The sequence below is a fragment of the Taeniopygia guttata genome, chromosome 1, assembly GCF_048771995.1.
Source record: "Taeniopygia guttata chromosome 1, bTaeGut7.mat, whole genome shotgun sequence".
Classification (NCBI taxonomy): domain Eukaryota; kingdom Metazoa; phylum Chordata; class Aves; order Passeriformes; family Estrildidae; genus Taeniopygia; species Taeniopygia guttata.
In genome coordinates, this window is record NC_133024.1 from 114309818 (window position 1) to 114335336 (window position 25519).

General features: G+C 45.2%; 1 protein-coding gene across 2 annotated transcripts in view; it reads left to right on the top strand.

Annotated features, from left to right (window-relative positions):
• The window catches only part of RUNX1 (RUNX family transcription factor 1), a 190608-nt gene that overhangs the window by 132680 nt on the left and 32409 nt on the right, over positions 1–25519 (top strand). Inside the window, exon 6 of one of the 2 annotated variants that reach the window (XM_030284489.4) lies at positions 6680–6871. The exons of the other annotated variant lie outside the window; for it this stretch is intronic. Coding sequence (XP_030140349.1) covers positions 6680–6871 — 192 coding nt within the window. The remainder of the gene's footprint in view (positions 1–6679; positions 6872–25519) is intronic. 2 annotated transcript variants of the gene reach the window in all.

The window sequence follows — 25519 nt, forward strand, 5'->3', positions numbered from 1 at the left end:
AAATAAAGGAAAATTCGAAATTTCAAAGGAAGGTAAACGTTCCTTGGCTTCTGCTTTGCCCAATTCTGCCTCTCTGACCTGAAAGGATCTAAGGATTCTGCAAAACTAAAAAAAAATTAAAAATCCAAAAAGAAACTTCAAAATTTCAATTGAAGGTAAAAGTTCCTTGGCCTATTCTGCCTCTCTGAGCCAGAAAGGATCTAAGTACCCCTACAAAAATCCAAAAAAATAAAGGAAAATTCAAAATTTCAAAGGAAGGTAAATGTTCCCTGGCGTCTGCTTTGCCCAATTCTGCCTCTCTGACCTGAAAGGATCTAAGGATTCCTGCAAAAAATGAAAGAAAATTAATTAAAAATCAAAATTTCAAAGAAAGGTAAACATTCCTTGGCTTCTGCTTTACCCAATTCTGCCTCTCTGACCTGAAAAGATTTAAAAATGCCTGCAAAAATAAAAAAAAAAATTAAAATTCAAAATTTCAAAGACAGGTAAATATTCCTTGGCTTCTGCTTTACCCAATTCTGCTATTCTGAGCCAGAAAGGATCTAAAGATCCCTACAAAAATCAAAAAAAATAAAGGAAAATTCAGAATTTCAAAGGAAGGTGAACATTCCTTGGCTTCTGCTTTACCCAGTTCTGCCTCTCTGACCTGAAAGGATCTAAGGATCCCTACAAAAATCCAAAAAAATAAAGGAAAATCCAACATTTCAAAGGAAGGTAAAAGTTCCTTGGCCTATTCTGCCTCTCTGAGTCTGAAAGGCATCTAAGGATTCCTGCAAAAATCCAAAAAAATTAAAGGAAAATTCAAAATTTCAAAGGAAGGTAAACATTCCTTGGCTTCTTCTTTACCCAATTCTGGCTCAGAGAGGCAGATCTAAGGATCTAAGGATCACTACAAAAATCAAAAAAAATAAAGGAAAATTCAAAATTTCAAGGGAAACATGGAAGGAAATTTTGTTTTTTTTTGCTGCACTGCTCTCATCGCTGTGGATGGCAGCCCGAGCCAGGTTCCCACAGGAGCAGGGGCTGCCAGGGCACTTTGCTGCTGTGCTTTGCACACCCCCAGCGCTGACATCTGGCTGCTGAGAGCTGCTCAGGCTCCCACAGGCCATAAAACTGCATTTCCCTGCCATTAACAGGGGAAGCACTTTCCTCTTGCCTCGCTGGGAAAGTCTCCGAAGAGCCAATGTTGGCCCTGCCCTCCTTGTGTAATATTCCATGGTAAAAAAATATTACATGTCAAAAAAAACCCAAAAAAACCCTATTGACCTCACTCAGGCAGAGTTTGGAAGGGATAATTAAAAAAAAAACAACAAAAAGCCCCCAAATCCTTTGATTTAGCCAAGTTGGCTGTGCATCCTGTTTATTGCAAGCTGAGGGGAAAAAAAAATGTTAATTTTTTTCTTTCCTCTTAATTGATCCTTGTGAAAAATCTCTGGGGACATGAGGAGGGGAAGGAGGGAGGGGTTGCACCTCTGTGCCAATGTGGGAATCCAGAGTTTCCCTCTGGCTGCCCTGGGACCCTGGCAGGGGTCAGGAACCCCCCTGGACAGACACTGGCTGTGATCTCTGTCCATAAAAAAAAATTTTCAATCTTACAAGATAAATTACAAGCTCTAAGTATTTAATATAAGTAATAATTGAGTATAACACAAATACAAAAATAAAATTTTAAAATTTGAAATTAAAAGTTCCAAAGAAACAAAATAGAAAAAAATTAAGTGTATTTTGTCCTTTTTCTCCTTCTTCATGCCCTCAATGTTTCACTGCAGTGTTAACATTTTTCTATTAAAGCTAAAAACACGCTATTCAACATAAATAATAAATATTAACACATTATTGTAAATATAACACACCTAATTTCTAATATATAATGTTTGTAACATCCCACTGAGGGGCAGAACCCCACATGCTGACCTGCAAGAAAAACCTAGAGCAGGGCAGCAAAACATGTTATAAATAAACAAAAATAAACAACCTTAACAACCCACACGAACAAATTATAACTTCTTTAACAGCAAAGCAAAAAAACCAAAAACCCTTTGCAATCTCAGAATCATCAATACCACAAATTCCAACATGCCAAGGTTTCCCTTCACCAGCTGGAAATTTGAGTGATTTTCAGAAAAGATTTTTGGCCAAAGTGTTCTGGCAGAGCCAAGGCAGCTTCCAAACCCCTTCCTGCTGCTCTTTGTCACCCTGGAAAAGGAGCCCTGGGCTTGTGGCCACCTCCTGCTGTTGGAACTCAACATTTTTGGAGGTTCCAGGCCCAGGTCAGAAGCATTTGAGACCCTGGCAGGCAGCTGGAAACAGCTGTGATTTTGGGTTTGAACCATGGAATGATTTACCAACCTTGCAGGAAGAACAAGAAGTCACAAAAGTTTAGATATTAGAGTAGAAGTAGTTACAAAGTAGAGGGAAGAATGTTTTAGTATTGTACAATGGGGTTTAAGTCTTATACAGGGGGGTTTAGTTTTATACATAAGGGTCAAAAGTTTTAAGATAAAGAGATTTAAGCCTGTCCTGTCCTCCCTCTTTCTCCTTCCTTCCCTCCATGTTCTTGGTGATGTTGGCACTCACAAATTAGTTTAAAGTAGAAAAGCACCATTTAATATAGGTAATAGGCATTGAAAAAAAAAAAACTATAAACATTTAACACGTAATGTACCATATAAAAGATAGAAAACCGTCATTTAATATAGGTAATAGGCATTGGGGAAAAACTGTAACCATGTAACACATAATGTGCCATGTAAAAGATAGAAAAGCATCATTTAATATAGGTAAAAGGCATTGGGGAAAAACTATAAACATGTAATGCGTAATGTACCATATAAAAGATAGAAAAGCATCATTTAATATAGGTAATAGGCATTGAAAAAAAAACTATAAACATGTAACACATAATGTATCATATGATAAATACCACCAGCCCTAGGCAGGGGGAGAAAAGAAAAATAAAAAAAAACAGAAAAAATGTCTAAAGGTGTGTTTGCCTTTGCCTGAGCTGCTGAGCAAACCACAGCAGCTCAAGGAGAGAATCTTTTAGATAATTTGCAATAAACCTCTTTGAGACCAGACAACAAAAAACTACTGAGACTTTCTTTAAAAGCACAAGTTAAAATAAAGATTTTTCCACCACACGGAGCCACCCTGGACTGAGGGGTGAGCTCTGGCAGCAGCGTGGCTGTCACAGGGTCACCTCCTGGCCCTGGGCAGGGCACCTCATTTCTCTGGCATCCCATTTTCCACCTGGAAAAAAGGGTTAATAACAATGCTGCTTCCCCAGGGGTCAGCTGAGGATATTCTGCCTGCTCCAGCAAGGTGTTTAGAGGGGAACTTCAAAGCCCAGCTAATAAACACCAAAAATACAGGTCGGCCTCACAAAGGGCTGCCTGTGCTTGGAGAGTGGCTTGGGAGGAATATTTATATTTGTTACCTTTTCCTGACACACTTCTTCGCTTCTCTCCTGCAGAGCTTTGGTGCCAGACAGGTTCTGTGCAGCCAGAGGAAGAGAAATAATAAATAGATTTTCTGGCTGGGGACAGGGAGGGTGAAGAGGCACTTTTGGAGCAGCATCTCGAGGTGACAATTGCCTGGCCTCAATTCTGAGTATTTCCCACTCCAGATTAAAATTCAGAGGCACTTTTGGAGCTGCATCTTGAGGTGACAATTGCCTGGCCTCAATTCTGAGTGTTTCCCACTCCAGATTAAAATGCAGCCACAAAAGCAGCAGGCTTCTCCTGAGGAAGAACCTGTTGGTGCTGCTCTTTCTCCCTCGCATTGGCACAGATGGAATTCCCACAAATTCAGGGGATGAGACAGATCTTGGCTGTGCCCCTGCACTCCTGGGAATCCCAGGCTGTGGAAAAGGCTCCACGCAGGAGGCTGGAATACCCCCAAAATTCAGATTTTGCTCTGGGGCAGCACGGGAAGGGGAGGTCCAAGTTTCACTCAGTGGATGCAGGGCATGAAAATATCATGGAAATCAGGAGGAATTTCGGACATCAGGAGGAATTTTGTCCCAGACAGGGTTGTTAAACATTCAGATGGGCTGCCCAGGGAGGTTTGGAGTGCCCATCCCTGGATGTGGCAAGGAGGGCACTGGGCACAGCTGGAATTCTGTGGGATCCTGGATTTCCAACCTCAGGGGTTTGGGAGCTCTGTGAGACAGGCAGAGATCTCCCACCAGCCTGGCACTGCGGGGTCCAGGAGGGGAAGGGGAGGTCCCAGGGGTCAGGCTTGGCCTTCCTGCTCTCCTTGCAAAGCAGGAGGAGTTTGGGGAGGATCCCAAATCGGGAATAAACGCCAGCGTGGGGCTGCAGTTGGAAGGATGTGGCTCTTGGCTCTGCCAGCCCTGGGCTGAGCCTGCTGGAGCTTCAAATAATGCCCATGGATGAGGGATTTTACACATCTTGTGTGACTCCACATGTTGGCCTTCACATCCAGGGTCAGGAGCCCAAGGCTGGAGGAACTTCCAGCTTTTCTCAGCTGACAAATGCAGCATTTGCTCCCAACCAACCAGAGTGTCAGATAAAAGTCCTTTTCATCTGTCTTCGCTTCTCCCCTCCTTTTTTATTTTTTTTTTTTTTTTTTAAGCCCTAATGGGTCTCTTTAATGATGAAACCACTGCTATATAATATGTCTTTTTATATTTTAATTCCTCCCCCTCCCCTTGGGATAATTTACAGCACAGTGTGGAATCTGAGACAGTTCAAGCTGTGCCAAAGGGCCTGGCAAAGGGAAGAAATGCCGAGCCACTGAGATTTGGAACCATAAGACGAGTTATAAAATTTAATTTTAGAAATGCAGCTACTGGGAACTGCTTTTAAATGCACATTTTCCTTTTAGTGCATAAAATGGGCCTGTGTCTTGATTGAGCTGTCAGGGTGGCTTGAAAGAGTTCTCTGTAGGGGAAGGGGCCTACAGGGCTCTGCAGAGAACTTTTTGCTGCTTATTCAGTGATATTCAACATGGAGAGTGGGATTTTTAGGAATGTTTATGGATGAAAAGTTAAGGGGGGAGTGTGGAATAAGGAATAGTGGATAAAAAATAAAACAATGCCTACTTTTTATAGAATCACAGAATAGTTTGGGTTGGAAAAGACCTTAAAGATTATCTCATTCCATCCCAAACCATGGCAGGGACACCTCCCACTGTCCCAGGCTGCTCCAGCCCCAGTGTCCAGCCTGGCCTTGGACACTGCCAGGGATCCAGGGGAATCTGGGAATTCCATCCCAGCCCCTGCCCACCCTGCCAGGGAACAATTCTTAATTCCCAATATCTCATCTAACCCTGCCTTCCTTTACTTTAAGACCATTCCCCTTTTTCTTGTCACAAATCCCCTTGTTTCTTCAAAGGAACAAGCAGAAAAATGAAGATGTTTGAGATTTGGGCTGCATTCCTGGCAGGACAGCAGTCCTGAAGGACAGAAGATAAGGCACAAAGATCCATGAGGCAGCTGATGTCCTGAGACAAATCCAATGTGCAGAATTCATGGAATCATAGAATGGAATCATGGAGTGCCCTGAGCTGGAGGGACCCCCAGGGATCCCCCAGTGCCAGCCCTGCCCTGCCCAGACCCCACCAACACCACCCTGGGCATCCCTGGCAGCGCTGCCCAAAGGCTCCTGCAGCTCTGGCAGCCTCGGGGCTGGGACCTTGGAAAAGGCTGGCACAGCTGGGATTGTTCCCCTGCACAGGAGAAGCTTTGGGCTGAGCTCAGGGTGGCCTTGCAGGGCCTGGAGGAGCCCCAGGAAAGCTGGAGAGAGACAATTTCCAGGGCATGGAGGGACAGCACACAGGGAATGGCTCTCACTGCCAGAGGGCAGGGCTGGGTGGGAGATTGGGAATTGGGAATTGTTCCCTGGCAGGGTGGGCAGGGCTGGGATGGAATTCCCAGAGTCCCCTGGATCCCTGGCAGTGCCCAAGGCCAGGTTGGACATTGGGCTTGGAGCAGCCTGGGACAGTGGAAAGTAGAAATGTGTCACCAGCTGAGTCTGGATGTGTCCTGATGCTGTCCTGGCACTCTGTGACCTTCCCTGTCCCCTCCCAGCCCTGGAGCTTTGTGGGGAATGTGCTCTGGGAAGTGCTGGACCCTGTAATTCCCACGTGGCCGTGCCCAAGTCCCCTGTGCCCTCCACATCAGCATTTCCTCTCTTGGAGCTGAGTGTCTGGTGGGTTCCTGAAGTTCCCAGAGGTACCAAGGGAAACCTCATTATCCCAGTTTCAGGTCTGACGGTGATTATTTCCCATTCCTGTCCATAAAACCATTGCAAAAGAAGCCAAAACCAGGATTTGATTTGGTTTTTTATTTTATAGCCCCATAGCACTTGTCTGCTTGTGGTGCATGGTGACAATCTGGGATGGAATTTTTGAGGAGTTATCCCAGTGCAGGTTTAGCACAGGGGCTGTTTCCTCCTTTTACAAACCATGGGAAGGGTAAAAAGGCCCTGAAATTTTCGGTGGCTCTGGTTCTTCAGCCTAGGGCACATCTCAATCTGCCCCTGCAATGCTTTAGAGGTGATTTCAATTTCATTTCAGACAGTCCCAGATTAGCACCTTCACCAGCAAATCAGGGGTTGCAAAAACAAGGAAAAAAAAAATAAAAATAAACCAAAACCAACCAACCTCATGTACCAAGTGAGCTTTTCTGATCTTTTTCCCCCCCCTCCCACACTAGGACATCGTCAGAAAATAGATGAGCAGACAAAGCCCGGCAGCTTGTCCTTTTCTGAGCGCCTGAGCGAGCTGGAGCAGTTGCGTCGCACGGCCATGAGGGTCAGCCCACACCACCCAGCCCCCACACCCAACCCTCGAGCCTCCTTGAACCACAGCACAGCTTTTAACCCTCAGCCTCAGAGTCAGATTCAGGGTAAGTACCCAAAATCCTCCCCCTGTCACCCACCTCCATCCCTGCAGCCCACGGGGGCTCACAGCCCTGCTGGGCTTCCATTTTTGGGGCTCTCCTTGGAGATCTTTGGATCTTTGACACATGAGAGGCTTTAAGGAGTGAAAAGAGGAGGTTCCCAATGGATGTTTGGATTGTGGGAATTGTGGATGTTTGAATTTGGGAATGTTTGGGATGCCTGGCAAGTTTTAAAAGGTCCATTCTAATCCTCCCTGAGCTCACCCACCTCCCCCCTGCAGCCCACAGGGGCTCACAGCCCTGCTGGGCTTCCATTTTTGGGGCTCTCCTCAGAGATCTTTGGATCTTTGACACACGAGCTTCTTAAGGAGTGAAAAGAGGAGCTTCCCAATGGATGTTTGGATTGTGGGAAGCCTGGCAGGTTTTAAGGAGTCCATTCTAGTCCTCCACCCCGTGGCCTACAGAGGCTCACAGCCCTGCTCTGTTTCCACTTCTCGGCTTTCCATGGAGATCTTTGACATCTGAGAGCCTTTGAGGAGTGAAAAGAGGGGCTTCTCAATGTATGCTCAGATTTTGGAAAGCTTGGATGTTTGAATTTGGGAATTTGGGAATGTTTTAAGAGGTCCATTCTAATCCTCCCTGCACTTGCCCACCTCCATCCCTGCAGCCCACGGGGGCTCACGGCCCTGCTGGGCTTCCATTTTTGGGGCTCTCCTTGGAGATCTTTGCATCTTTGGCACATGAGAGGCTTTAAGGAGTGAAAAGAGGAGCTTTCCAATGGATGCTTGGAGTTTAGGAAGCCTGGAGTTTTGAATTTGGGAATTTGGGAATGTTTTAAGAGGTCCATTCTAATTGTCCCTGTGCTCACCTCATGGCCCCACTGTGCTTTAAATTTTTAGTGGCTCTCCTTAGACATCTTTGAATCTTTGACACATTAGAGTCTTTCAGGAGTGAAAAGAGAGGGTTCCCAATGGATGTGTGGATTTTGGGAAGCCTGGATGTTTGAATTTGGGAATTTGGGAATATTTTAAGAGGTCCATTCTAATGCTCCGCTCGCTCGCCCACCTCCACCCTGTGGCCTACACGGGCTCATGGCCTCACCGTGGGGCTCCATGGCCCCATCTTTAGTGACTCTCCTTGGAGATCTTTGGATCTTTGACACATGAAAGGCTTTAATGAGTGAAAAGAGGAGCTTCCCAATGGGTGTTTGGATTTTGGGAAGCCTGGAAGGTTTTAAAGAGCCCATTCTAGTCCTCTACTCTGTGGTCTATGCGGAAGTGCAGCCCTGCTCTATTTCCACGCCTTCCTGGTTTTCCTTGGAGATCATTGACATGTGAGAGCCTTTGAGGGGTGATAAGAGGGGCTTCCCAATGGATGCTTGGATTTTGGGAAGCCTGGATGTTTGAGTTTGGGAATTTGGGATGCCTGGCAAGTTTTAAGAGGTTCATTCTAATCCTCCCTGTGCTCGCCCACCTCCACCCTGTGGCCTACATGGGCTCATGGCCTCACCGTGGGGCTCCATGGCCCCATCTTTAGTGGCTCTCCTTGGAGATCTTTGGATCTTTGACACATGAAAGTCTTTAATGAGTGAAAAGAGGAGCTTCCCAATGGGTGTTTGGATTTTGGGAAGCCTGGCAGGTTTTAAAGAGCCCATTCTAGTCCTCTACTCTGTGGTCTATGCGGAAGTGCAGCCCTGCTCTTTTTCCACGCCTTCCTGGTTTTCCTTGGAGATCATTGACATGTGAGAGCCTTTGAGGAGTGAAAAGAGGGGCTTCCCAATGGATGCTTCGATTTTGGGAAGCCTGGATGTTTGCATTTGGGAATTTGGGAATGTTTTAAGAGGTCAATTCTAATCCTCCCTGTGCTTGCCCACCTCCATCCCTGTGGCCTACATGGGCTCATGGCCCAACTGTGCTTCCATCTTTAGGGGCTCTCCTTGGAGATCTTTGGATCTTTGGAACATGAGAGTCTTTAAGGAGTGAAAAGAGGAGCTTCCCAATGGATGTTTGGATTTTGGGAAGCCTGGCAGGTTTTAGGGGCCCATCCTGTTACTTCCCAGTGTCAGCACAGCTCGTGGGTTTTGTTTGCCTCAACCTGCAGAACCACTGTTTGTCTTGCAAAGCCAGGCCTTGTTCCTGGTGCATTTCCCAATGGATTTGTCCATGAGTGTGCTGGAGAGAGAGGGAAATGCTGTCAAAACCTTGCTTTGACCTTTCCCAGGAAGGCAGCAGCAAAGAGAGCTTTGCAAAGTGCTTCACCCCCCCAAAATTATCTCTGAGTGCTGAGGTTTTCCTAGGGCAGGCTGCCTTGGAGGTGTTTCTGTGGCTGGTGGTTCTCCAAGGGGTTTTGTTGGAATGAAAACATGCAAAAGGCTCACTCAGGAGTCTGATTTCCTCCCAGGCTCAGATGAAACCGTGTCAGCCAGCTTGGAATTGTATCTGGCACCCCCCAGAGCTGAGTCTGTCCCTGCTGAAATTTGGGCACTGGGTCAGGTCACCAAGCACTATCAAAATGCAGATTCATGGGGAGATGGACCCAAAAAAGTGGGACAGTGTTGGTTTTTGCAGGTGCTGTTCCTAACAGAGTTTTTCCTCTCTTCTCCCAGCCAGAAGGAAATGGGCTCAATTGAGGTTCTCTGCTGGGATTTTGGAGAGGAATAGTTACAGGGAATTGGGAGAAGTTATTTTGGGATTTATTTCTGAGAGCAGGGTGCTCCTTCCTCCAGGCAGGAAAGGTTATCACTCACCTCAGGCAACTCTTTGAATTTTCCTTTATTCCCAGGGCTTGGAAGGTTTGTGGTTTAGTGGAATTATTACAAATCTGCTGGGTTTGGGGTATTTTTGACAATCATAGAATCAGGGATTGCTTGGGGTTGGAAAGGACCTTAAAGATCATTTAATTCCAACCCAAACCATGGGCAGGAACACCTTCCACTCTCCCAGGTTCCTCCAAGCCCAGTCCAAGCTGGTCTTGGATGATTCCAGGGATGGGGCAGCCCCAAAATTCTGTGGGCAACCTGTGCCTTCCTCACAGGGGAGATTTTCTCCCCAAAACCCCAATCTAACCATACTAAACCCTCCTGATTTTACTTCTAAAACTCAACAAATGATCATGTGCCCTACAAAGCAAAAAGAAACTGGAAGCACCACCCAGCTCCTTCCCCTGGCTGGAGCAATTCCAGGTCAGCTCAGGTGAAGGATCCAACCCCTCACATCCCTCCTCGCTTCTCTCCCTGATTTGCAGAGAAAACCACGCTGGGTTTCTCCTGCTCACGGCTCCGTTCCTATAAAAAAACCCAAATTTTATTGTGGCTGCTCAGCAGAGCAGACGTGGGTGTTGGTATCGGTGGCAGCCTCGCATACTTCAGCTTCTTGGGAACATGCTGGAGCTCACCCTGGGTCAGGGGTGGCTCCATGTGGTGGAAAAGTCTCTCCTCCAGCACGTGCTTCCAAAGAAAGGCTCAATAGTCTCTGTTGTTCGGTCTCAAGGTAGTTTATTGCAAATTATCTAAAAGATTTTCTTCTTGGGCTGCTGTGGTTTGCTCAGCAGCTCAGGCAGAGGCACACACACACCCTGACATCCTCTCTGACTCCTTCATCTTCTTCTTCTTCTTCTTCGTCTTCTTCTTCTTCTTCTTCTTCTTCTTCTTCTTCTTCTACATTACGTGTTACATGGGTTACAGTTTTCCCCCAATGCCTATTACCTATATTAAATGGTGCTTTTCTATCTTTTATATGGTACATTACGTGTTACATGGTTACAGTTTTTCCCCAATGCCTATTACCTATATTAAATGGTGCTTTTCTATCTTTTATATGGTACATGACATGTTACATGTTTACAGTTTTTCCTCAATACCTATTACCTCTATTAAATGGTGCTTTTCTACTCTAAACCAATCTGGGAGTGCCAACATCACCAAGAACATGGAGGTAAGGAAGGAGAAAGAGGGAGGACAGGGCAGGTCCAGATCCCTCCATCTTAAAACTTCTGATCCCCATGTACAAAACCAAAACCGCCCTGTACAGCACTCAAAAAATCTTCCCTTTATTTTGTGACTACTTCTACTCTAATATCTAAACTTTTGTGACTTCTTGTTCTTCCTGCAAGGTTGGTAAATCATTCCATGGCTCAAACCCAAAATCACAGCTGTGTCCAGCTGCCTGCCAGGGTCTCAAATGCTTCTGACCTGGGCCTGGAACCTCCAAAAATGTCTGAGGGACATTTTGAGTTCCGACAGGAGCACTTTCTGCCTGGCAGAGTCTCGGGTTTAACACCCAGGATCCCTTTTCCCTGCTTCCCTCTGGAATTCCCGATGGGTTTTTCATGCAGGGCCTGGATCCAGATGCTTCCCCTGGGAATATCTGGAGGAGGGGGCTGTGTCAAACAGGATTTAATGTTTCACCTGTGGATGTAGCTCAGTTTCCTCATGGATATTCTCCTCTTCTCCTGCTTCCACTTTCCCTCCCAAACGGGTGTTATCCATGGAGGATGGAATTGTTGAGGTTTGTAGTGGATATCAGGAAAATAAACCCCAAACTGAAGCCTCTCTCATTTGTCTGTTGCCATCACCTTCTAACTTTCAGGGCTCATCTTTTCAGGGTCACGTTTTCACAGCAGGAAAAAAGGGATGGGGTGGGAAAAAGCTCCAGGACCATCATTTTTCCCTTGGTGAGCAAAGTGTGGTTGGATTAGGGTTTATCTCCTGTGTGAGCTGGGATATTTAATTTCTTTCTATTATTAATTTTGATTATTCAGTATCAGAGCAGAGGCCTCCAAAACAAGGGAAGGGAGAGTTGGGATTGTTCCCCTGCACAGGAGAAGCTTTGGGCTGAGCTCAGGGTGGCCTTGCAGGGCCTGGAGGAGCCCCAGGAGGAACCACAAGTTGCTCCTCCACTCATCCAAACCCACTTATCTTAAAAAATAAAAAATTTTTTTAAAAAACCCCAAAACTAAAATAGACATTTCAGAGCAGTTCTTGGATTGCAAGGGGCAGGTTGCCATGCCACTAAACCACTGTTTATTTGCTGAGGTTTCCAGCTAGAAATGGATTGAGGGTAATTTTAATTTACTATTTTAGCAAGTCTCAAACAGGAGAATAAAATCTCTTGTTCAGGTTCAAATAAAATAAATAGACTTAAGAATAATAAAAGAATAATACAAAATAATAAAAAGACTAAAAAATAATAAAAATAATAATATAAAAATATAAAAATAAAAGAATAAAACCTTTCATGTCACGGCCACAAATCCACATTAAGAGTTGAATTCAGAGCCCATAAATTGCTTTAATTGAGTTTTTATGCTTCTTTCATATCACAAGGAGGGAGCCACATCCACCTGTTCCCTTGGAAGTTTTAACCATGGCCAATTCCCAGACCAAAGGGGAACAGGAGGGGAGGAAAAGCTTCCACCACATGGTTTAAGTTGAGAGATTATTTTGTGCCAGAACCGAGTGTAAAGTGTCAAAGAATTTGACCTCCATGCACAGAAAAAGGAGATCCTGACCTCAACTCACCCCTTCCTTTGTGCAGAGAGGAAAATAAAAACCAGACAGAGACATGTGAGCTGTGCTGAGGGGTTTAGAGCCTTGAAAAGCATTTTTAAAATTTTTTATTTTTATTTTTATTTTTATTTTTATTTTTATTTTTATTTTTATTTTTATTTTTATTTTTAATTTTAATTTTATTTTTAATTTATTTTTATATATTTATAGTTATAGTTATAGTTATAGTTATAGTTATAGTTATAGTTATTTATTTTCATTTTTATTTTATTTGTCTTATTTTGTTTTTTCTTTTTTTTGTATTTTTATTTTGTTTATATAATTTATATTATACATCATTTGTAGTGAATATATAATATATGTATTAAGGTTGAGTTTCTCCCAACACTAGCCTGGGCCAGACACTAAATCCACAATTCTTAATTTTACAGTGGTTCAAGTTAACCAGCGTGGGTAATTCCAAAAAAATATGAACATAAGTTTCCTTTTCAGCAGAATTTTTTTGCAGGGCCAACAGAAATATTTGAAAATTCAGGCCCAGAAGATTCTTGTGGAGGCACCGATGTGAAGTTAATAAATTGCATAAATAAATGGGGTTAGGAATATCATGCAAAAATGTGCAATTAAATAATTTTTTTTTAAATTTTGTTTTTAATTAGCTCAAAAAATGTTCACAGAAGTATGAAACCAAAAAATGGTTTGGGTTGGGAAAGAACCTTAAAACCAACCAGGGACACCTCCACTTGTCCAGGTTGCTCCAAGCTCCATCCAACTTGGCCTTGAATATTCTTCCCTCTTTTCCAACTGTTTGGATATTTTCTCTTGGAGATTTATTAATTATTTATTGACAAATAAATTAAATCAAGCTGTTTTCTCTAGGGAAAACAAATACTCACTTTATGCTACACCTCTGGTTCTTTTTTTAAGGCTTTGATAACCTTAAAATACCTGCGTTTGCTTTTTTAAAAAGCAAATTTTGTAACCTTAGATGTTCAGTTCCCCACTTTTATGACCAAATCTAAAATCCCTGGAAAGGAGAGGCTGGAATAAAACTGCTGACAGCTCTTGAAGGGAAGAATTAGCCCTGAAAACAAAGCAAGGGAGATCATTTAAAGCTCAGCTCTTTGAATTAACACCAAACACGAGGACTGAGGGATTATTTTGTTACTAGCCAGGGCTTTTTGTCTTCCTCCAGGTGCACCACGCTTTGTTTAAGAGACATTTCAAGGTCTTTGCTATCAGGATCTGGGACAAAAAACACAGCCTGGGTTTATCAGGGTTCCCAGGAACCCGTGAAAAGCAGGAGGAGAGTCAAGGGCAGCACTGGAACCAGGGAATTACAATCAGGGAATTACCAACTTTGTTCCTTCTCTGCCTGGATCAAGCCCCAATTTTTAATATTTTCATTTTTAATTTCGCTTCATAAGCTGTGTGTTAATAGAACCAGAAGAATTTGCAGCGTTTCAGAAGGGATTTATGGGGTTGTCACTCTGCCCCCACATTTTGCTGCTGGAAAATGCAGTTTTCAGGTGATTTTGGGCATTGGGGTTGACGTGCTTGTAGCTCCCAAGCCCATCCAGATGTTCCCCAGGATCAGGGAATTCCCAGCTCTTCCCCTTGTGCCATAGGATAAAAACTGCTTAATTCCATTCCCTTTGGACACTCTGGTGTTTCCCCCAGCACATGGTGCTTTCCCAGCAGATCATCCCTTTTCCCACTGGATTAAAATCCTCTCCATCCCAAAAAACATTCCCTGGAATGTCCAGCCAGTGCCTGAGCTGGGCACTTTTCCTCTCAGCTCTGCTCGTGGGGCTGGATCCAGCACTCCTGGATGTTCTCTCCACCCCCAGAAGGTTTCCCCACCATGATTTGTCCATCCTGACCAAGGAAAATCCCCTTTAATGGATCCTCCTCCATCTCCTGGAGTAGGAATTTCCACTGGGATCCTGCTCTGGGTGAAGAGGAGGAAATTATCTTCCTCCTTCCCACTCCCTTCCGTGCCAGCAGCCACCAAAAAGGGAAAAGAAGGAGCTGAAGCCACCTCATGGTGTGGAGCCACAGGAAAATTCTGGAAGTGGAGATGCTTTCCCAAAATACTTTGCCAACCAGATCTGTGGAGTTGGCAGGGCTCTAAGTGGCTCCATCAAAAAAAGGAATTTTATAGAGAAAAATGTCTTTTTCCATAAAAGAAATATATTTTCTGTGATTTGCAATTATTGCTCGGCAGATAATATTGATATGGAATTCCATCAGCAACTTCCAGAGTTTTCCTTTTTAAGGAGCTCTTCAGAAGTGCCATCCTGGTGTCCATTTGTGGTGTCACAAACCAGTTTGCATCCAAACTGATGGGCACGCCAGCTGGGTTAGCACACACACAACAATTCCTCTGGAATTCTGGCCTGTGGAAATCCACCCTGAGGAAAAATCCCTGCATTTTCACACCTCCCTACTACAAATATAGATATAAACCTCCTGTTTTATAGAATTAAAGAAGGATTTGAGTTGGAGGAGGCTTTAAAGATCCTCTCTGGGGCTGCCCCTGGATCCCTGGAAGTGCCCAAGGCCAGGTTGGACAGGGCTTGGTGCACCTGGGACAGTGGAAGGGTTCCTGCCCTGGATCTGGATGAGCTTTAAGGTCCCTTCCAAGCCCAACCATTCCAAGATCCCATAAGATGTGCAAAATAAACTAAATAACTGCAAGTATTATAGAATTATATATTTTATATATATTCATATTATATATATTATAACAACAATATTATATATTATATATTAATATAAAGTTCATTTTTTTTCTTGGCTCTGGCCCTCCACATAATTATTTTGTTCAATCATTTCATCCCCCATTGAAGGGGCTCCTTCCAGCAGGAGCCACATCTTCCCTTGGGTTTGAAAAGTCTGTAATTCCATCTGGATTTGGGTTTGTGACTCCATTTAGATTTGGGTCTGTAACTCCATTTTGATTTGGATCTGTAATTCCCTTTGAATTTGAGTTTGTAATTCCATTTGGATTTGATCTGTAATTCCCTTTGGATTTAGGTCTGTAATTCTGTTTGGGTTTGGGTCTGTAACTCCATTTGGGTTTGGGTCTGTAATTCCACTTGGATTTGGGTCTGTAATTCCGTTTGGATTTGGGGCTGTAACTCCATTGGGATTTGGGGCTGTAACTCCATTTGGATTTGGTCTGTAATTCCCTTTGGATTTGGGTCTGTAACTCCATTTGGATTTGAGGCTGTAATTCCCTTTGGATTTGGGTCTGTAATTCTGTTTGGATTTGGGTCTGTAGTTCCATTAGGATTTGGGTCTGTAATTCCATTAGGATTTGGGTTTGTAACTCCATTTAGATTTGGGTCTGTAACTCCATTTTGATTTGGATCTGTAATTCCCTTTGAATTTGAGTTTGTAATTCCATTTTGATTTGGATCTGTAATTCCCTTTGGATTTAGGTCTGTAATTCTGTTTGGGTTTGGGTCTGTAACTCCATTTGGGTTTGGGTCTGTAATTCCACTTGGATTTGGGTCTGTAACTCCATTTGGATTTGGGACTGTAACTCCATTGGGATTTGGGTCTGTAATTCCATTAGGATTTGGTCTGTAACTCCATTGGGATTTGGTCTGTAATCCATTAGGATTTGGGTCTGTAATTCCCTTTGGATTTGGGTCTGTAATTCCATTAGGATTTGGGTCTGTAATTCCATTTAGATTTGGTCTGTAACTCCACTTGGATTTGGGTTTGTAAATCCACTTGGATTTGGTCTGTAACTCCGTTTGGATTTGGGTCTGTAATTCCATTAGGATTTGGGTCTGTAATTCCATTAGGATTTGGTCTGTAACTCCACTGGGATTTTGTCTGTAATTCCATTAGGATTTGGGTCTGTAATTCCATTAGGATTTGGTCTGTAACTCCATTGGGATTTGGTCTGTAACTCCATTGGGATTTGGTCTGTAATCCATTAGGATTTGGGTCTGTAACTCCATTTGGATCTGGTCTGTAATTCCACTTGGATTTGGTCTGTAACTCCATTGGGATTTGGTCTGTAATCCATTAGGATTTGGGTCTGTAATTCCCTTTGGATTTGGGTCTGTAATTCCATTAGGATTTGGGACTGTAATTCCACTTGGATTTGGTCTGTAATTCCATTGGGATTTGGTCTGTAACTCCATTTGGATTTGGGTCTGTAATTCCCTTTGGATTTGGGTCTGTAATTCCATTGGGATTTGGGTCTGTAATTCCATTAGGATTTGGTCTGTAACTCCACTGGGATTTTGTCTGTAATCCATTAGAATTTGGGTCTGTAATTCCCTTTGGATTTGGGTCTGTAATTCCATTAGGATTTGGGTCTGTAATTCAATTTAGATTTGGTCTGTAACTCCACTTGGATTTGGGTTTGTAACTCCACTTGGATTTGGTCTGTAATTCCATTGGGATTTAGTCTGTAACTCCATTTGGATCTGGTCTGTAATTCCCTTTGGATTTGGGTCTGTAATTCCCTTTGGATTTGGGTCTGTAACCCCAGGAGAACACTGCACTGACCTGAGGCTGTGGAAAAGCTTCCAAAATTCAATAATAAAACTGAGATTACAGGTGTGGAGTTTAATTAGAAGTGTGTGATATCACATGGCAAAAAAACCTAGAGTTTAAAATTTTAAAATATAGTAATATGTAGAAAACAAAATATAAGTTTTAGAACAAAAACTAGACATGCTTTACCGTCATAAGTTTAAATAGTATTTTCTAATTCAACAAAAAATTCCACATTACGAAATGCAAATAATTAGTAATTAAGTTAAAAGTAAAAATAAATTAAGTATCATTTCTTACATAGTTTTTCCTTTGGAAGGTTTCTAAAGATAGATACAAGGCCATTTTTAACTTGTTAGAAAAATACTAGAAAACGCACAACTTGTAAGGCTATAATATAAATAATAATAAACGTCAGAATCTTAACGCAAAATACCATCTGAAAAATACCATCAATACTGTCAATCCCAACCTTAAAAAGCAAAACAAAAAAAAAATACTAAAAGAAACCACAAAAAACCAAAACAAACAAAAACAAAAAACTCCAAAAAGGAGTTTTTATCCTCCAAAAAGAAGGGTAATTCTGGTCAATAATTATCTGGTCAATAATTCTGGAGGATAATTATTCTCCAAAAGGAAGGATAATTCTGGTCAATAATTATCTAGTCGATAATTATCCTCCAAAAGGAAGGATAATTCTGGTCATTACCCACAGCAGAGAGGTTCTGCAGCAGGGAGGGAGCAGAACCATTTGGTGCTGCCTCCAGAACAAATTGTTCTCCTCCAAACTGTCAATGAAATTTAGGCTGGAAATGAGGGGATGGTTCCTAAGGACCAGAGCAGCCCTGGATGCCTTCCAGGGGCTCTCAGACACACCAAGGTGGGATTCAAGATTGGATTTTGCTCTGAAAGTGCAGAGCTCGAGGTGTGGCTGGGCTGCAGGGCCCAGGAGCTGCTGTCCCTCCATCCTTGTCCCCAGTCCCTCTTTAGCTCTTCTGGAGCCCCTCCAGGACAGGCAGGAGAACTTTTGGAATCTTCTCTCTCTGCTCTGCAGGTGGGCTGGGAGAGCTGGGAATGTCCAGGAGAAGGAAAAGCTCCAGGGAAAGCTCAGAGCCCCTGGCAGGGCCTGGAGGGGCTCCAGAAGAGCTGATGAGGGACTGGGGACAAGGATGGAGGGACAGGAGCCAGGGAATGGCTTCAAAGTAGGATTTGATGGGATGTTGGGAATCAGGAATTGTTCCCTGGCAGGGTGGGCAGGGCTGGGATGGAATTCCCAGAGCAGCTGGGGCTGCCCCTGGATCCCTGGCAGTGCCCAAGGCCAGGCTGGACACTGGGGCTGGAGCAGCCTGGGACAGTGGGAGGTGTCCCTGCCATGGCAGGGGTGGCACTGGAAGATCTTTATTAAGGTCCTTTCCAACCCAAACCATCCCATGATTCCATGACTGCATGACTCTCAACCCTTTCCTCTGCTGTATCTCAGTCTCCAGATAAAACTCTTCCCTGCAAGCTCCCAGTTCCCACGTGGACCTCCAGGTCCTCAGCAATTCCCTGGATAAATCCCACCTGTGCTGGAGCCTCCATTGCCTTTCCAGCTCTGGGATCTGTCTGGCTCCTCCAGGATCCCTTCCCTTCAGCCATAGATTTGTCCCTCCTTCATTCACAGAATCCCAGAATCACTGGGTTGGAAGAGACCTTCAAGACCATCAAATCCAACCCAACCCCAACACCTCAACCCAGCCCTGGCACCCAGTGCCACATCCAGGCTTTGTTAAACACACCCAGGGATGGTGACTCCACCACCTCCCTGGGCAGCCACTCCAGAACTTTATCACCATTTCTGTAAAACCTTTTCCCTGATATCCAACCTGTATTTCCCTTGGCGCAGCTCCCACACAGGGCAGAGCGAGGTGAGGATCCAATTCCTCAACACCTGCCTGTGTTCTCAGCAGCATTCCCAGCTCCAGGGCTCAGCCTTGCTCAAGAGCCTCACATCCAGCTTGGAAAATAATCATAAAAAAAAAAAAAAGGCTGGAAATTGTTTGGCTTTTCCATCAACTAATGGAAAGAGTTATGTCATGGTGGTTAATCCGCAAGATTTCCAAGTGTCGATATATTTGAGATACCAATCTTCATATTCCAAATGCTTGGCACTTCCTGGGATTGAAAAAGCAACAAATATGTTCTCAGTCCCCAAGCAACACCTCCACTTCCACCAATTTTTTCTTCTGCTTTTATCCCACCACACTGAGCATCCTCAAGGATAACTCAAAAAAACAAAGAGGAAATCTTCGGTTTCAAGCAGAGGAGTTGAGAGATTTGTATTTTGTTCTATGTTTTGACACTAATTCCATGATATTTTTAGGCAAACAATTGAGAGATTGATTTTTTTACAGAGCATTTAGGAAAATTCAGGAAGCAGAAGGGTGTTTCAAGAGGGTTTTTGAAGGTGTCCAAGAGATTGATTTTTTTTACAGAGCGTTTAGGAAAACTCAGGAAGCAGAAGGGTGTAAACTCAGGAAGCAGAAGGGTGTTTCAAGATGGGTTTTGAAGGTGTCCACCTAAACCATGGAGAAACCAGTCCCAGCTATGGAGCTGCCTTTGGAAAACCCTCTCCCTGAATCTTTAGGCAGCTCGAAAATTGGGCAGCTCATGCCCAGGCACAGTTTTATTTTCATTAATCAGCCCATGTCTGTTACCACGGGAGAGCTGATGGCTCCTGAGAGCAGAGCTGGCAGGCAGGGACAAGTATTCCCAGTTCAGTTTTGGACTTGCACAGCGATTCCTTCTGGTTTGTTTGGTTTGATCCCCTTCCACTCCCTGAGCCCTTCTCCGTTATGTCCTTGGGAAAGTGGAGCTGATCTCTGACCCTGGGCAGGAATTTCATGCCAGGATTCTCCCAGATAATTTCCTGGGCTCACTCCTGGTTCCTTTGTCTCTCTCACCTCTCCAAGGTGGAGCCTTTCCCTGCTTTTCTCCTCGTTTTTTGGGGTAGCATCTTCCAGCTCCACCTCAGGGGACATTTTTGTCTCCTGGGGCTCTTCCTTTTCCATGGAAACACCTCAGTCTAATCTCATCTCATCCTGGAGGTGTTTAAAGTAAACATCTCTGCCTGCCCCAAGGGCAGGTTTAAACTGGATATTGGTGAGGAATTGTTCCCCCTGAGGGTGAGAATTCCCAGAGAATTTGTGGCTGTCCCTGGACCCCTGGAAGTGTCCAAGGCCAACGAGGGATAATGGAAGGTGTCCCTGCCCATGGCAGGGGTTGGAACAAAATTATCTTTAAGGTCCCTTCCAATCCAAACCATTCCATGATTCTGAAGTTTGGATGGCAAACATTCAGCATTTGGGGTTTGCTTGTGTTCGGGGCTATTCCCCACTGGCCCTCAAAGCATTTTCTTGGCCTTTGAATGTCCCAGTCATGAGGAAGATTAAAAGCACTGATTGCAAAACCCTGGTAAATCAAATCTGATTTCTTTACAGACAAACCCAGTTTCTTTCCACAGCATTCTCCTCTTTAATCCCCTCTTGGCAGAACACACCAAGGTTTGGATAGCAGAGCTCAAATTACCTTCCGTGGTAAATAAAACAAACAAGAAATAAATAAATAAGGGCTCCTTACCCTAAAAACAAACACCCACTGAAAACAGCTTCTCGTCCACCTGGTGCTACCCAGGTGCCAGAAGATGCCACTTGGATTTTGTAATTGAAGATGTTCTTTGCCCTCAAATTCGGAATTGAACATCTCCAAACTTGAGCTGGGGGCCGGGCTCTGCTCCCAGGGAACAGGGACAGAGAGGAAAAAACCTCAAGCTGTGCCAGGGGAGGTTCAGTTGGATAATGAGGAAAAATTTCTTCCTGGAAAAGGCACTCAGGCCTTGGAAGGGGCTGCCCAGGGAGGACTGGAGGTGTCCAAGGAAGGTCTAAACATGGCACTGTGTTCTGGGCTGGGTGGGCACCAGCCACATGATCTTGGAGGTCTTTTCCAACCTTGATTCTGGGATTTATCCAAAGCCAGGGACCTCATAACGGGAAAGCTGGACAGGATAGAACGCACATCCCACCAAGATGATTAATGCAACGTTCTCCATTTATTAGTGAGAAGATGGCACTTTATATACACTTCTACATAGTTTACAGTTTACAAAGGCACTCTGATTGGCAAGATAACATTGTTTGTCTTTGTCTTAAGGTGGTCAGGCTTTTCACACTGCAACTCTACTCTACTTTACACTCGAATAGCTGATTACTTTGTAGTTACCTTAACATAATTTCTAACTGCGCCACAACTGAATTCTCAGTGCATCAAAGGCTTCTAGGCCCCGTCAAGGCCGCTTATCAGGGCCTAGTCTGACTGGGTAGCTAAATTCTCAATTCTCAATTCTCAATTCTCAATTCTCAATTCCAGACATAAATCATGCCCTCTCTCGCTCAGAAATTCTGTAACATTTATCCACGCCTTGGGGAGCTCCTTTCAAAGCCTCCTCTGCCAGGCCTTTAACAGGACATGGCATCCAACAGGATCATTCCCTCCTGATCCCCAGGTGGTGCCAGCGCTCACAGGGCTCCTTTTATGTGGCTGAGTACACACAACACCCTTAGCAAACTCCTGGCTGAGCTTTCCCTGTGTATTCAGCCTATTGTGACCCCAACAAACGGGGATTGTTCACAGGTGAGGAACAATGGGCTGGGATGTGCAGTCAACGACCTGGGGAAGTGCACATTAGATAATCAAATTGGCTCCATCTGACCATTCCCAGCCTATTTGTACAGCTCTTCTCTTAAAAGCCTGGAAAAACAAAATGATATTTAAGAGGGACATTAAAAATTCGAGGGTTTGATCTCAGGTTGGGTTTGGTTTCCAACAAGAAGTTCCCAGGTTTGTGTCAGAGGTTGATTCAGTTTCTCTGTGAGGGGCAAAATGCTCAGTTCAGTATCAGGGGTTCTGGGAGCTCCCAGGGTTTGGTGCTCAGCTTCAGGAACTTTCAGGGATATTTACTCAGAGAGATGTTTGGGAATGTCCTTGGTCAAGTGCACAAAAATGGGATGGAAATAGAAATAATTGGAAGCAGGAACTATTGTCATCCTCTGTCAGAAATTGTTGGGATGTGGAAGGGACCTTAAAATCATCCCAGTGCCAGTCCTGCCATGGCAGGGACACCTTCCACGATCCCAGGCTGCTCCAACCTGGCCTTAGGCACTGCCAGGGATGCAGGGGAAATCTGGGAATTCCATCCCAGCCCCTGCCCGCCCTGCCAGGGAAAATTTCCTAATTCCCAATATCCCATCTAACCCTACTTTCTTGTCAATCTGAAGCCATTCCCTGTGTGCTGTCCCTCCATGCCCTGGAAATTGTCTCTCTCCAGGTTTTCTGGGGCTCCTCCAGGCCCTGCAAGGCCACCCTGAGCTCACCCCAAAGCTTCTCCTCTCCAGGTTGAACAATCCCACTTCTTCTTGGCCTTTTGCACGTTTAATTACAATTACCAATTATTTAACATATCACTTGGCCAATTCAGGTGATCAACACCAACAAAACCAATGAAACCAAGACTCCTTTGCACAGAAATAATTCCTGTAAACTGCTGCATCCTCTGGCCCTTAGGAAAGACAACACAGAGTGAAAAGCAGCTCTTGATTTTCTTAGGGTGATGATTTACAGCTGGCTGAGCAAGGGGAGCACTGCTGATGCTTTCAGCTCTCATTGCATGAAGGTGGATTTCATTTGCCAAACCCCAGCTCCAAACAATGCTCCTCACCCTGCAACCTGTGAATAACTGCTCCAAAGCACGCAGAATATCCTTTGATATCCTTGAGAGCTACATAAATATGAGCAATTTTCCATGCAAAACCATTAGCAAATTTGACTTCATGATTAATTAGTTCACGAGGGGAGGGAATCCACCAGCAAGCAGGAGATGCTGTGCCACAGAGGATGAAAGTGAGCACTTGTGTTCACTTCAAAATGGCAAAAGTGGGAAAGTGGGACTGGCAGGAATGGCCCTGGGGGTGACAGGAGTGGACACGAGCCCAGGGGTGCCCAGGGGGACAAGAGGCCGCTGGCAGCTAGGCTGGATGAGGAATTGTGTGTCCAGCAGGAGCAGGGCAGGGATTGTCCCTCTGGGCTGGCTCTGAGAGGCCCCTCGAGGGCTGTGCCCAGTTCTGGTCCTGCAGGAGAGACCTGGAGGGGCTGGAGCGTGTCCAGGGCAGGGAACAGAGCTGGGAAGGGGCTGGAGAGTTCCTGAGGGAGCTGGGAAGGGGCTGAGCCTGGAGAAAAGGAGGCTCAGGGGGGACCTTGTGGCTCTGCACAGCTCCTGCCAGGAGGGGACAGCCGGGGGGTCGGGCTCTGCTCCAGGGAACAGGGACAGGAGGAGAGGGAACGGCCTCAGGCTGGGCCAGGGCAGGCTCAGCTGGGACAGCAGCAGCAATTTCCCCATGGAAAGGGGGCTCAGGCCCTGGCAGGGGCTGCCCAGGGAGCTTTGGAGTGCCCATCCCTGCAGGTGTCCCCTGGAGGTGGCACTGAGTGCTCTGGGCTGGGGACAAGGTGGGCATGGGCACAGCTGGGACTCCCTGGGCTGGGAGGGCTTTGCCAGCTCCAGGGTTTCCATGAAAAGGGAAAAAGAGTGTTTCAAGTGAGGAAAACTCATCCCTGGGAGTTTGTGCCAGGCTCTTGTGCCCAGGGTGGTCTCCAGCATCCACCAGGCAGGAAAGGAAAGGAAAAAGGAAAGGAAAAAGGGAAGGAAAAGGAAAGGAAAGGAAAGGAAAGGAAAGGAAAGGAAAGGAAAGGAAAGGAAAGGAAAGGAAAGGAAAGGAAAGGAAAGGAAAGGAAAGGAAAGGAAAGGAAAGGAAAGGAAAGGAAAGGAAAGGAAAGGAAAGGAAAGGAAAGGAAAGGAAAGGAAAGGTGAAAAGAAAGAAAGGAAGAGAAGAAAGAAAGAAAGAAAGAAAGAAAGAAAGAAAGAAAGAAAGAAAGAAAGAAAGAAAGAAAGAAAGAAAGAAAGAAAGAAAGAAAGAAAGAAAGAAAGAAAGAAAGAAAGAAAGAAAGAAAGAAAGAAAGAAAAGAAAGACAAACAGCTGTACTAATCCCTGTGCTTGTTTGATCATGTTCAGAGGCTCCCACACTCCCATGGCAGGGCACAGTTTTGTTTTAAGGGTGGTGCCTAGCGAGGGCAGATCCATGTGATTTTTGTATTTGTACATTAAACATTTCCCCAAGATGTAATTCCTTCCCTCCTGCACTCAGAATAAAGAGACTTTACGAGCCGAGCTGCCTGCAGAAAGCAAGCAGAGGAGGGCTGTTGGGGCAAGATAGGGCACATGGAAATGTGTCTGAGCTGGCTGCTCCACCCAGCCTCTCATCTTGGGAGAAAAAAAAAACAAACCCAAATGTTTCCAAGAAGGCAGCGAGGCCAGGTCCGATGAGCACAGACGGTCTGCAGGCATCTGCCCAAGGAGCTGACGCTTGGCTGGTACATCCCCCTCTGATTTATGGCGTGTGTGTGTGCTTTAAGCCCTAAATTGTTGAGTCTCTGGCTGGCTGCAGTGGGATTGCAGGAGGGCTGGAGTGAGTGTGTGTGCAGCACAGAGCTGGCGCTGATACCGGGGCTTGGCACCCGCTCCATCCCAATCTCACACCTGTCGGAGACAATGAGGGCCTTGTTGCACACATCTCCACCAAAGCCTGTTGTCATACCACTTCTTTTTCATGCTGGAAGGAGGAAAAAATAATAAAGGGAGGAGTGAGGGAGTGCTGTCTCCTCAGAAGGCAGGCTGGGATGGAGCAGATCCCTCTTTTCGCTGTGGGAAAAATATATCGGAGTTTCTAAAAACTTTTTGATGTTTCAGAGGTTCTGAATTGTTAAGGGAGGACAAGAATATTGGAGGATATTCTGGGGTAGACACCTGAGGGAGAGATGGAGAGTGATTATTTATAAGGGATGGAGCAACAGGACAAAGGGGAACAGCTTCAGACTGAGAGTTGGGTTTAGATTAAATATCAGATATTTGCTTTGGTTGTTCATCCTTGCCCTTGTGCTCTCCCTTCAGCCACTCTTTGTCCTCCAGCTCTGCAGCACAGGTGCCTTAGAGGTGCCTCCTGTGGAAGCTGGAATGGTTCAGAACTTTTTCCTGCCCTTCCTGGTTTGTCATTCCTGGTGCTGAGCTGGTGGCAGAGGGAGGCAGGGGGTGCACACCTGTCTTGGGCAGGTTTTTCCATTTAACCTCTTCATGTAGGGAAGCTGGGAAAGGGCTGCAGAATTCCTGGGGGAGCTGGGGAGGGGCTGAGCCTGGAGAAAAGGAGGCTCAGGGGGGACCTTGTGGCTCTGCACAGCTCCTGCCAGGAGGGGACAGCCGGGGGGTCGGGCTCTGCTCCAGGGAACAGGGACAGGAGGAGAGGGAACGGCCTCAGGCTGGGCCAGGGGAGGTTTAGGTTGGATATTTGGAACATTTTTTTCCTGGAAAGGGGGCTCAGGCCCTGGCAGGGGCTGCTCAGGGAGGTTTGGAGTGCCCATCCCTGCAGGTGTCCCCTGGAGGTGGCACTGAGTGCTCTGGGCTGGGGACAAGGTGGGACTGGATAATTTTGGAGATCTTTCCCAACCTCGATGATCCTGGGATTCTCTGACTGTGTCATTCTGGCTG